This window comes from Schistosoma mansoni, chromosome 1 (assembly GCF_000237925.1).
Source record: "Schistosoma mansoni strain Puerto Rico chromosome 1, complete genome".
Classification (NCBI taxonomy): Eukaryota; Metazoa; Platyhelminthes; class Trematoda; order Strigeidida; family Schistosomatidae; genus Schistosoma; species Schistosoma mansoni.
This window is the reverse complement of record NC_031495.1, coordinates 45,771,046-45,785,117: the sequence shown is the minus strand read 5'-3', so window position 1 is coordinate 45,785,117 and position 14,072 is coordinate 45,771,046. Positions and strand designations below refer to the sequence as shown.

General features: G+C 33.7%; 1 protein-coding gene across 1 annotated transcript in view; it reads right to left on the bottom strand.

The window, feature by feature from the left end:
* Positions 1–14,072, bottom strand: part of Smp_196570 (putative spectrin beta chain, brain 4 (Spectrin, non-erythroid beta chain 4) (Beta-V spectrin) (BSPECV)) — a gene marked incomplete at both ends in the record, with an annotated part of 57,456 nt that overhangs the window by 23,603 nt on the left and 19,781 nt on the right. The window contains 2 exons of the mRNA XM_018794594.1: positions 8,582–8,739; positions 13,330–13,433. Of these exons, the coding sequence (XP_018648992.1) occupies positions 8,582–8,739; positions 13,330–13,433 (262 nt within the window). The remainder of the gene's footprint in view (positions 1–8,581; positions 8,740–13,329; positions 13,434–14,072) is intronic.

Genomic DNA, 14,072 nt, shown 5'->3' with positions numbered 1-14,072 from the left:
CGAAATCCATTGGACCAAAGCTGGACAATAAAAGTTAGGCACGGGAGACACGCTGTTGTACTCCGGTCACGAAAAGGAAAATGCTCCACACACTCAGGGAGGTGCTCTGATCCTGTCCAAAGAAGCACGAAATGCATTTATAGAATGGGAAATATCAAAGAACTATGTAACACGACGAAGGAACTTTGAGGGAAATAAAGTAAACCAGAAACCGATCAAGGACAAAGAAGGTATGCCAATCACTAAGAATCAAGTACGGAGGAACATATGCGTAGAACAGATGTCAATCCATCAACGATCGAAGAAACCGGGATGGCCGGTCATCAGACAAAGAAAGAGTGAGAAAGCAACAGGACTTGATAATATTACCAGTTGAAGCACTGAAGTCAGACATTGAAGTAACTGCAAACATGCTTTGCATTCTATTTAGGAAGATTTGGAAGAACAAGTGCCGATGGACTGGAAAGAAGCGTATCTCATCAAGATACCAAAGAAAGGAGATCTGATCCAATGTGAGGACAATGGAGGAATCACACTACTGTCAGAAACAGGAAAGGTTTTCAACAGTGTTGCTCAACCGAATGAAAGATTCAATAGCACCCAGTCTCGAGATCAACAGGCTAGAATCCGCAAGGATTGGTCGTGCACATGCCAAATCGCTGCAGTATTTACCGTTGTTGATAAATAAACTGAGATAAACTTATCACTATACTTCAACGCCATTTACTATGAGAAGGCATTTGACAACGTGGATGGGAGAAACTCATGTAACCCCCTTCCACATTTTGATACTGTAAATCACCAACGTAGGCAATCTGTGTTGATGATTAGGTGCCTGTTCGAGCTGGTTGGGAAGAGCATGATCAACTTCTTTCGTCGAATTCATGCCTCACGGTCAACATCTAACGTAAACTACACTTTCATCGTATCCAGGCACGATGGTTACGTTGATGACTATAATTAAAACATAGGATTATGGCATAAATGTATTGATAAGAATAGGCACAAAAACAATTTGCGATCGAAGCTACATGGCCAGGCCATTGTGTACAACTAAATGGTGTGCATCAGTTGTTCTCGCCCTTGACGAGAATCGGTACACTGATCGACGTTCAGTGACTCCAATGCCGAGCGACTTGACTAGGGACCAGTGATATTTTACTGACCCTACAGAGTAATTTAGAAGACTTTCAACATTATGCCTAGTTTACACGATAGACTACACTGATGAATCATTCATAGAGGACAGCTGGTAGATGCATTCCAAGTGGGGACCGGTGTCAGACAAGGCTGCTTAGTCCTACTCTTTTCCGTTTTGTAGTTGAATGAACTATAAAGATCTCCACGTCTGATATGAAGCACTGAATACCATGGACAGCTTGAATGCAACTAGACGATTTAGATTTCACAGATGACCTAGCCCTTTTATCCCATAAGGAGGTTCAGTCAGTGTAGAAGCAGCCTCTGCATCAGTAAACCTCAACATACATAAGCGAAAAAGCAAGATCCTAAAATGAAGCACAGCCAACACCAACCAAATCACACTTGATGGGCAAGCTCTAGAAGCGGTACAAAACTCTTACGTACGAGGTCATTATCATTGAGAAATAAGGAGGTCTGATACAGACGTCAAGGCACGAATTAGCAAAGTAAGACCAGGATTCTTACAATTGAAAATATATGGAACTCAAATGAACTGTCAGTCAATATCAAAGTGAGAATCTTCAAAACGAACGTCAAGACAGTTCTAATATACGGAGCTACAACTACTGCATCATTACGGAGTTCTTTCGTACAATGGCAATAGTATACATTAAAAGCTACATTTGCAAATCCCCTACCAATTGTCTTTTATATTCTTTATGACTCTTCCAATTCTCAACTCATTTATGCATCCCTCTCCGTTTTCTTCATTTTAATCTTCTTAGCCTTCTGCTGCCATGTATCCCATTTCTAACTCGTGTTACATACTACTTATGTTGACATATATAAGTAGCATACATCACAGTAGTTAGTAGAAGACTCCGAAGATGGACTTTTATATTGGTTGGCATTCATTAGCAAGGTATACTGCCGATCATAAGGGAAATGAGGTTCCCTGTGAGATTTTGAGCCCGGACCATCCAGTTCGAGCGATGGAGATGTCATCGTTGAGACATTCTGACTGCCATTGACCTGTAGGATTAGAATGTTCACATTGATTGATCATTGTCAAGTTTGTCCAGTCCTCAATGCTTTTTAAGAACCTTATGAAGATTCCTCAGAAGGCATTGTCGAACGCGATGTGGCTACTCGAAATTCTACCGATTGACTAACTTCAGATATCCCAGTACGACCCCAATACTGTTCCCCAAACTCCAATATATCAGAACACAACCGTTAAATGAGAATTGTTTATGGGGTCAGAAGAAGAACAAATATAATTTACAGACAATGCATATTTATTCAGTTAGGATGACCGTGAATATTAACCAATAGGAAAACGACACGTGAAATTTATAGTTAGGACAACTGTAAATATTGAACAATAGGAAACGAAATGTGAAATATGTAAAAAGTCTGAAAACATGTGAAAACATACCACTTTACGTTCGAGATAGAATTTGTGAATATCCTAACAGAAGGTAAATCAGTAAGGCAATGATATGAACAGAAAAGAATCAAATCCAAATGAGTAAACATTACGACCTCCATTTATATCCTGAGTTCTGAGTCGTAATAATAGAAAATATGAGAGCTTGACATGTTTATCTTATCACTAGCTGTTGTAGATAGAGGAATATCATCTGACTAATTAGACTTTGAGATTTCACGGTCATTAGTGTGTAGTGGCGTGCTTCGTCAATTGACCGCCTCGATAACCGTTATTATACCAATCTTAACGGTGTATAATATCAGAAGGCAAAGGGAAGAGGCAACTACATTTTTATTGACAAGTAACATAGGCCAGAAAGCTGTGAGCACATGAGCAAATGTTAGCGAGCGAAGCATACATGACACGTATTGGAGATGGCTGGTAAGCCAACTCATTTTAAGCAAGCGTTAATCAGTATTTATAGCAGACAAAAATGAATGACAGACATATGATGAATAAGATACGAAGTGTGCATACACACACGCTCATATCAAAAGCAATCAAGGTTAATAAGCGAATAATGAACAAGATCAAAATATGACTCATAATGTATAGGTGAATCGGCTTGTCCAGAAACTAGAATAAGCTATGTAGGTGTAATATAGTACAAGACGTTACACTACTCCCCACAAGTGTTCATGTTTGAAGAGGTTATTCGTATGATAAATGTAAAGCATAATCTTTACTCTTGTTTTTCGATCAAATGGATGTACAAAGGGTGTAGGTTAACAAATTACCAACTTGGTGATAGGCCGACTGACATTGAACTGATTGTAGGTGTTTTTGGACCACTAAGGATAAATTTTGAGTGTATGACCAAAAATATTAAAGAAATAGTGATCGGTTTAAGTGCTATTGAATTATGTGCTTAGTTTATCCATGGTCACACTTTTTCCAGCTGAAATAATTATTTAATTAGTTGTAAATCATTTATATGTAAGATCTGGTTAGTTGAATTCCATAAGAAGTATTATGATTGAATGTGGAGCTCTTATGAAATTTATGATCTTAAAGTCATGTATTTTCTAAAACGTTCTGGAAACTGTTTTACTGATGTTTAACAATAAATTTTCTTAAGCTACTTCAATACATAATGAGTTTAAGTCACAGTGTTGATGAATAACTCTATACTAAGCAAATATTTTAGTCACACCATATAATAAACAAAAAAAATGTAGTAAAGGGTCAAATATTGATCAATAAATTAAAAATGTAGAAGCAGAATACTAATGGAGAGTATAATATGTAAAATGATTTAGGTAGCAACTTTTAAGAAACTAGCATAATGTGTTATTGAATGCGTTTCTGCCACAATCAGTTCATTGAATTGTTAAACTGATCATTTACGAATAATGTTTGTAAGACATAATGCGAACCAGTATTCCTTAAATATGGGCAACCATTAAGACTGTACTTACAATTGACTAATTATAATGTCATAATGATAAAATAGGATCAGAAAATATTACTTCTGCACCAACATGTACAATATTAGCAATACTGTGAATCATTTGTGAGGAGAAATTAAACCATACGTTCAGCTCCGTCATCATATTTGCATAGGACGCATATTTGCCTTAGGACTTATTTTTTATTCTTTGGTCAAGACTTATATAAGACGTTAAAGTCTGAGATGTTCCGCTACGGTTCTGTTGACACACATCTCAAAGTCTGTAAGCTTGACCAACTTCGTCTACATTGTTGATCATGTTTAGTTCTTACAAATTTATTGAAATAACATCCTCCTGTCACGATTCCTAAGAGGCTTCTGATACTTGCTGCTAGTCTGGAGAAATGTAGGGACGGACTAATCGCTGAGAAAGTTTCTAGACTAAGAGAGGCAAAACAAAATGGTGATACCATGAAATTTGTGTTGAGTTCAACGATTTTACAAAAAAAAGTATTCGTTGTTTGTTTTATAGATTCCATCTAAACGGAAAACATCAAGATAATGATACATTAAGTTCCGTTGCCAATTAGTTATTACTGCAACTTATTACCTTTATCTGGTCTATATTCGCAGCATCCTCCGAGATGCACACAAGTAGTTACTGTAGTTTAGAGGTGTTGTAGTGAACAAGAACACGGGTGGGAACAATCATATGTATTTAAGCACAAATTACAAACTATCTCACTAAAATCTGATAACCATACAGTAAACAATTAATTTGCAAAATAACAATCAATTGATCAGACTTCTAAAATAAGTGAAGTTATCGACGCGTCCAACTACTTCACTCCCTAGATTTGTAATAGACAAAAAAATAAGTATCGGTCAAAACATCAACTACAGCCATCTTTATACAATGGTTGTATTGTAGTTCGATAGTCAAAACAAGATTTTTTCATCAGTAAAATATCACACAAACATAAACGCAAATAATAATTTCATTTTATGCATTTGGAATAAGTGAAGCCCTAATTTCTCCGCCGACACTATCAACTGGTCATCTCTAACCAGTTCATTTTCGAGGTCTTGAATTCTTAAACTAATGTGCCTGTTCTATACTTAGTAGTTATTTATTCTGGATAGAAAAGGCATAGATGTTATCAGCCAACTAGGAATTACTTCTCTTCAACACTTCTGGCTTGTAAAATGTAAGTAGTTTGTTAAACAGATATTTTTTATCATTGACAAATATGTAAATGTAAAGGTAATTTCCTTTACAAACAGACTTAATATGAAAAAAAAACTAGCAAATACTCAAGAATTATTCCGCTTAAATGAAACTTAGTAGTGTTGTAGTGAGCAGGAACACGGGTGGAGACAATCCAATGTATTTGACACGAAAATTACAGACGTCACTAAAATCCGACAACGATACAGTAAACAGTTAATTTGCAAAATAACAATCAATCGTCTCAATCTTGACTGTTCCTTTTGTAAATATCAGTTTAGCTTCCCTGATCTCATTGTTCATGCATTTTCATACTGATTGCGCTTCGTTCTTGTTCTTTCCTTATCGATCTTCTGCCAAAATAATTCTATGTCTGACCATCACCATATACTTCTTATGTGGATATAAGTAACCCACACCAGTGTTAAAGGAGTAAAATTACACCAGGATATGAATCCCCTAAACGAATGAATACCATATTAAAAATTACTGCCATTGGACAAAATTACTTGAGGAAGCGGAAACTAATGGTTACTTATGTTATGTCATAGTAGTAAACGCTAATTCTACTGGTATGACGCAACATCAACTGCCACGGTTTGCATAACGAATCCTAACCACTTCTTTTCTTTCAACTGTTCGCAATCCGCTATAAATAATCTATTCTTTCAAAATACATTGATGAATATATCTGTATGCATTGTTATTTGTAATCTAAAGATGTAAATTTGAGTGAACAACTAAAGATAAGGAAGTAACAAATCGATAATAATAATTTTTGATAAAGTACCAATTGCTTATTTATTCTTCATACTATTTTACGCTTATCGTAGTTAGCACTTAACACCCATAAAAACTATTTTTCTCATTACCGCATAATCAGCACCTGATTCGTAGATTTATAAACTAGCTCTCTAAACCAGATCAAATGTGTATTTATCATGTTATATTCACTTGCAGTGATTATACTAGTCTGACACTACTTTTTTTAACAACCTCTTTAAGTATTAACTTTTACAGATTGCAAATCAATCAATAACTTCATTCTTGAAAAAAAACTTGTCATCACTGAAGTAAAATAGTTCTATTAGAACCATCTACCAAGCCAAATAAATCGATATCAAAAGACATTCAGCACAAAAACAAATGCACAACTGAGAATTCAGCAGTTCAACAATACACTCATATTTATACAACTACGGTTATTGAATGCTTTCCAATTTTTTGTACTTTAAGTTGATTTTTTTCTACTACAAAACCTATTTTCTTCTTTGTATTTCCATGTTTACTCCATGAACAATCAATAATTGATTCTTATCCATTTAACCAAAGATTACTACTAATATTGTAGTGTAGTGCTCCTTTTGTTGGCATAAATAGGTATATAACACCAAACAGAAGTTGGGTATGTCACATCAGCACATATATGTGATTCAATTCATATAAAAAAATTTGATAACTTTCATTTAAGATGGAAATTAAATGAGAGAAAATATAGATCTTTATATGATTAAAAATGAAACCAATAATACTTAACAATTTTATTTTATTTTCTAGGTAACGAATAAAAAAAAGAAAATAGGAAATAAATGTAATTAATAAATATATCTGTTCAATGATAATAGTAGCAAAATGAAAAAAAATGGTTTAGATCTATATTGTTCAAATAATTATTCTCTTATGATTTATAATAATCTGTTATAATATATTTCTATGTATATTTTATTTGTTCAAGAATTTTGTCCTTTTTTTTTCTTCTAACCATACTGCGTGAACGATGAAAATACACTGTCATCTTCTACTTTCATCTGACCAAAACATATAATCTGTAATCATTGAAATAGAAATGAAAATTTTTAATATATAATACAAATTTAGATTATTAGAAGCATAAAAGACAAATATATACAGTAAAATTAAAACACGAAGTTCAGTGAAGGGATCTCTTTTCAAAGAATTTATTATCAAGCTGTACAATCATATATATATATGAAAATGTTTTATTAAAGTACTAATTCCGTGAGGAATTGTGAACACGAATAACCAAGATTACGTAATAGAAAGATTATAATACTAGATTACGTAATACGAGTAGTAACGATAGATTTAGTGAATATAATAAAGATGATTAAAATGAATAAAATGTTTTGGTTACAATAATTAAAGGTCATTAAATGTCATCGAGGTGTAAAAATAAATGAGGTGATATGATGAATATTCATGAATAAAATAATGAGAATATAAGTCATAAGTAAAGGGGAAATGGAGTAATAATAATATTATTATTATTACGGCCATGGTAACGATAATGATAAAACGTACTTCTTTTGTACGCATAGTTCTGGTTTGAGCTTATGGATGGTAAGAGCTTCGCCTATTTTTAGGAGTTTGATACGAAGAAATCTAGGTAGATTTGAATGAATCATATAAACAACCTTAAAATCAGACTGTAGATCCGTAGAATGATTAAAATCGATTAGGTGTTCAAGTATAGAACTCATAACCGCTTTCTTTTCACCCTTGTAGAACCAAACTGGGATATGTTCTCGTATCGGAGTTGAAAGAGAGCGCTGGCTACAGCCGATGTACCTTGCTCCACAAGAGCAGGTGAACTGGTAGATGCACATAGAGTATTAGTACTTTAACAAAACATTTTCATATATATATATATATATATACGATTGTACAGCTTGATAATAAATTCGTTGAAAAGAGATTCCTTCGCTGAACTTCGTGTTTTAATTTTAATGTATAAATGGGAATTATATGCCAAATATATACAGAGCAAAAAAAAATTACAAAGTAATTAAAGATAGATGAATTAACTGACAACTAGTAACGAATAATGTACACCAAATTTGCTTATTGGCCGTTGAAAAAGTTCCTCACCATTGATATTTACCTAACTTGAGATTACGTAATTGATTTGTATTTCTTGTTAGATGACTCAGATTAGTATAAAAATGGATTGATGATGGAAACTAGCAGATGAGGGATTATTGCAATAACCCACTCTTCTAAATTGGTTGGCTATTAATTACAGCGGTAACATTTTCTTCAGGTGTTTAGACTGACATACTAAAATCTAAGTAAAGTAATCCCGAGTATTTTTCCCTATAGAATGGAACTTAAACTGTATCATTTTTTAGTCAAGTAAATATATATTTACATTTTAGTGAATTTGTTTTCTCAATAAAAAAAAGGAAAACTGCATATTTTGTATTTGAAACAGCAAATTATTATCTACAGAATCATTGAGTTTACTACATCATTAATTATTAAGGGAAATAAACATGGGTAATCATCAAGTAATTTTTTGCTAACTTACTCGGCCTCGATTAGCTTGGTTTGTAAAATGTTGACGATAACGGTAAAGGAGCTTGCAAAACTCTTCGTTTTTTAACGCTAGACCGACATCATGAATAATTATGCCACAGATAAATGCTTGTCTCATTAGTAGAATTGATAAGTGCTCAACAAACAAATCTATATTGAATAGGGGTGTAAAACAATACAACTTGTTATTTCCTAATAAATATATTTTGTTTAGTTGAATGCATCACAACTTTCTGTGTTATAGAAGTAAAGGATGTGCATCACTTAATGAGGAGAAAACGATTTCAGTCATCTTCCCAACCAAATATAATCTTTAATGTAGATATATACTTTCATAGGTATATAAATCACTTTTGCGTTCTTCAATGAATAAATTACTTTCTTTTACACACACAAATTAGTTAAAATTACATGTTATGAAGTGTTTGTTATCATTCATTCCAGAGAAAAAGTTCCTTCGTATAGATAGTGGCGTAGTGGGCGCTATTCCCAAGATTGTCTGTAAGTAGTGTGTAGAGGAATGTGAGGTCGATGTTGCGACGACTGTCAAATGGAGTGAAGGATTTCAGTGCATCGAAAGCACGGCGTGGATAAAAGCCTTGGAGACCATACGAGAAGAAAGTCCAGATGTCAGAACACACCGTAAAAATGCAAGTTGAAGATTGAGGGCTATGTATAATGTATTATAGCAGTTTAGAGATTCCCATAGAATATTCAAAAATGAACAATATTTGAGCGAACAATTGTTTTCAATAACTTCATCATCAGGCTCTACAGTTATAAGTCCATAATTATTATGGTATTTTACAAAGGCCAAAATGAGGCATGTATTAATGAATTTGACAATGTTGTATGTTTTAAAATAGTGAACTTTTACATCTGTAATGACATATATACTTCAAAATTGTGTTGTTTGTAAATTGGAAAGGTCATTTAATAAAGGTCAAAATGATTTGCAATAAAGTGTCCAGTCACAATCAATATAATAGTAATATAGGAAAAATGAAAATGCAAAAAAATTGTGTGAATAAAATTCATGGTAGAAGTTCATCTTCTTAATTGAGATAATAATGATAAATAGTAATAATAATAAGATTCTTGTGTGAATATAATATGTAATAAAAGGGGGTGTTATCAAGGTAATTAAGATGAACGAATTGGAAATGATGGATGTGAAGATTAAGATAGAGGTGATCAACAAAAAAAGAAGGAAAGAGAAAAGAGGGAGGTTTATAATATTTAGTTTTGGAATCCGGTGATCCAGTCGTAAGCCAAGGTAAACATAGTGGCTGGATATACCTTTTCTGGATGCATAAGTTTGGTTTTCTGGAGTTGATCCAGATGGCTTCGGCTATGTAAAGCAATCGTAATATAGCTAGAACTTGTAAATGTAGAGCCTGATGATGAAGTTATTGAAAACAATTGTTCGCTCAAATATTGTTCATTTTTGAATATGATGTATTACATAAATACTTTGTAACTTCTCACAATAAGTACACTCCTCCTGCCTACTGTCGTGGTTTACAGTGGGAGATTTGAGTAATGTTTTAAATATATATTATTAACCTGTCTGAAGGTTTTCACACTCATGAGCTAAATCGATTACCGTTTCCACAACAGTTATTCGTGATATCTCAGAGGAACAGTTAATCGGTCGCGCGATGCATAATATTTCTCACCAGTCAGATTCGTGATAAAGTAACTGTAGAGCTCCATGTAGGACTACAGTATTATATTTTTTTTACTCATTAACTGTATATATGAAATTGGATAGTACTTTGGAATGTTTTTAAAGAAAGGATTACGATTCGTATTTGCACTGATAAATGCTTCATTCGCAATATCAAATTTGCAGAAAACTTTTCTGTCTTCGACCAACTGGTGTTCGTTGCATTCCATTTTTTTATATAAACAAACAGGATCATAATGATATATCCCATATATAATGAAGATTGGAGAAAAACTACAGTTGGACGAGATGGATTGTACTATATTATGCAATTAAATTTCTATCATGAGTCATTTCTATATTGCAGTTCGATTTTTTCAACACAGAACCTTTAGAAGTGTCGTTAAATATTCCGTTTCATATGAAACAAAGTGAGTATACTAATTTTCGCATTAAGTGAAGATTGTTTCCATTGACTAAACATTCTAATTAGACTCGAGACTTTCACCCGAACCCATATAAGTAAAAAAAACTGTAACTGACCTTGCATAGTTTGAAATAACTGTTGCAAATATTGAACATAAAGTAAATAGTATCGAGAAAATCAATAGGACAAGTGTATTCTCGTGAATAATTATAAATTCAGGGTTGACTGGATTTTAATTTGTGGAAAATCATGCGAAAGTATTTTATGCAATTTCACTTAACTAACATCTCTAATATGGATTGAACTTTATTCCAGTAAATAAATACTATGATGAAATAAAAGATAAATGCGGACTTTCTATGTGTGAATGTCTAGAAGTTTGTAGCCACAGATAATGAATAATAGGTTTTTATCAGCTTTATTTTTCAACCTTTTATCAGGCATTTGCTTTTAATTTGAAAAAAAGAATCGTACTTAATGACAAGTAAAAGATATCTTATTTCATAGCATGTAGTGTACAAATTACAATGTTTACTGACCTGACAATCCCAACGGCTGCTGCTAACTTCACACGGTGATCGGGCTTGCCTACTACGATGAACTAATAGGGCTATACCTACTGTAACAATCATTCCTCAACATCCTACCATGCCAGACAGGTTGGTTGAAGAGCGATAAGACTAAAAGCAGCAAACCCAAGGTCCGAAGGCAAAGTCGTACTGCTGACTGTACAGAGATGTGGCAGCAGTAAGGTGTTTCCTTCAGACAACCAGTATAACAGCGATGTTGCCTTCCCACAAGGAGGCGTGGGGTTAGAAAAGTTCGACCCTAAAATTGCACACCTTGCCTTATTCCATGGATATTCGTCTCCGGCGGTAAGGTCCCAACAAGTACGGAGCTAACACAAAAACTACCCACAAAAAGGTCGTCTGTGACCGACCTCAAGCAGTTGTCCCTTGGGCACTGCGGTCACGCTCTCAGGTCATTAAGACCACTTCTAACCCAATTTCCTTTTCAGGTACCTCTAGAAGAACCCTTCCACGGTGTGGGCAACCGCGAAGTGATAACCACCCTCATACCTCTAACAGCACTCAAGACCACTGTGTTCATGATTGTTGTATCCCGAAGAGAATTGTGAATGGTAACTTTTGAGGACTTTTTGTGGACCAACGTAATATGTATATTTCCTATTGTATAATTGTCAAGTAACTAACCTAATCATATTCGTGTTCCTCTTATCATTAGCTTTATTTTGACCTTCGAACTATTATTATACGATTCTTGAGTTATCATCAGTTTATTGATTACTATTCGCAGCCACATTTGGCTAAATACTGTACAAATGTTATTTTCTATTTTATGGTACGATGTGGTCTGTTTGGTTGGTATATAAACCCAGTATGTTTGTGAATAATGATTCATACCACAGAGGCTGTTATTGGTGTTTTGGACTTAACTGGCTGGGCTAGGCAGAAGCACAATCGATAAGCGCTCTAGACTGCTCGTACGGTTTTCGTGTGTCACTGTTCCAATCGATGATTCGCTGCTCCCTGATTGGCGGTCTCATCAAGTCGCACATTAACTAGGCATCCACTCGGTCACAAGATATAACAATAAACAATCTCCTTCTTCGCTTCCTACTATTCCTTCTACCTCGACTTTCAACACTTAACTTCCTTTAATTCCCATAGTTTTTAAATAAAACCTTGAGTATAGCGTTTGGTAGGAAACTTAAATACATTCTGCGTAGAACGATGTCATCATTATTAACAATGTCATTAAGTTTATCATTTGATTTGATTTAATTCTTCGTTAGAATGTGAACATTAACTTGACAATGTATTTCTTTATTTCTACTGCAAGACAAATAAATTGAGCTGGTAGTAGGACACTACTGGGGTTGAGTATTTCAAACTTGCATTATGGAAACACAGGGAATCTATTATGAAGGAACCGTGAGATATGAATTTTCAGTTTGATTCCGTATACTATAAATAACTAGGCGAATCCCATTGGGTAGTATTGGTAGTAAAAGCCATATACGAATTGAATTGGAAAAAATTTAGTTCAGACTTTTATTTACTCCAACAGACGGTAAGAAGTGTGACATGGACAAAGGCTTTTCAGACCACACAATTCTTTCAAGTGTGGTTCAACATTTATAGCTAGATAAGAAAAGCAGGCTAAATAAACATGACAAATAGAACAAGCGGTCACGAAACGGCACATATACGCTCATACAAAAACAATCAAGGTTACAAGTGAAAAACTGGTAAGTTCAAATATATGTTTCAGTCAGTCAGTCACAACGTAGAACTTCGTAAGTACGTACATCAGTTCGAGTTGCCATACCATACAAATATATGTTTACATAATGTCTCAAAAAGTTTAGATTAATTGGTCTGTCCCAAAGTTAGAATAATTCACGTAGACATACATCAGTACTTATTAAATACCATAACATCATTTACTTTTCTAATTGGCAGAACGACTGAACGCAATTACTGGACAGTTTATACAAAAAAGTGTGTCTCAAAGTTGACCACATGAGCCTACAGCTATTCATTGAATCGTATTATTATTATTATTACAAAAATATAATATCATGGTAACAAAAGCAAAACAAATTTTTAAAAAATCCTACCAGAGGTTGTAAATATCAAATCAACTTGTGGTAATAATTTTGTATCACAAGGTAAGTAAGCAATTTTCAAAGGACGTTGAGATGTATCAGTTTTATTATCTGATCTATAATGAAAATAAAAACTAGGTGAAATTAAAAATTTTTTTCTTGATCTTAGTCAAATGTAACTAAATGAATTATTTTGAATAACTCTGTATAACAATTAATTAAAATATAAATAAGTGAATAGAATATATTCTATGCAGTATATTTAAATCACGTCCTAGTGCCATGATGAATTCAAATAAAACTGTAAAATTTAAAATTGGAATAAATATGAACAATTTTGAAGTCTATATGATAAGCACGATAAGTAGCTGAAGACTTTGGGTGATAAAGCTGACAATTGTTCACAATAGCAAAGGCGCATTCACTCTTTATCTTCTTTTTGACTTTGAAAATCCAGCATTCCTTTATTAATACCTTCACAATTTGATTTTTCGGACCATATCCTCAATGTTTATTCTTTATGCTTATTCCTATAACCATATTATTTCGCTCTTTCCTGCTATTTATCTGGTCGTGCTAATATAACACAGTAAATTGAGCTATCGCAATTTAGTCCATGTAATCCAACTGATACCATCCTCGAAAAGTGTATCTTCATTATGGTTATTCTTCAACTAAGGTATAGTTCATCTTCATCACCACTAAAAAATGTACTCACATCTAAAGGGGCTGTAAAGAATACTCGTGGTAAGCTG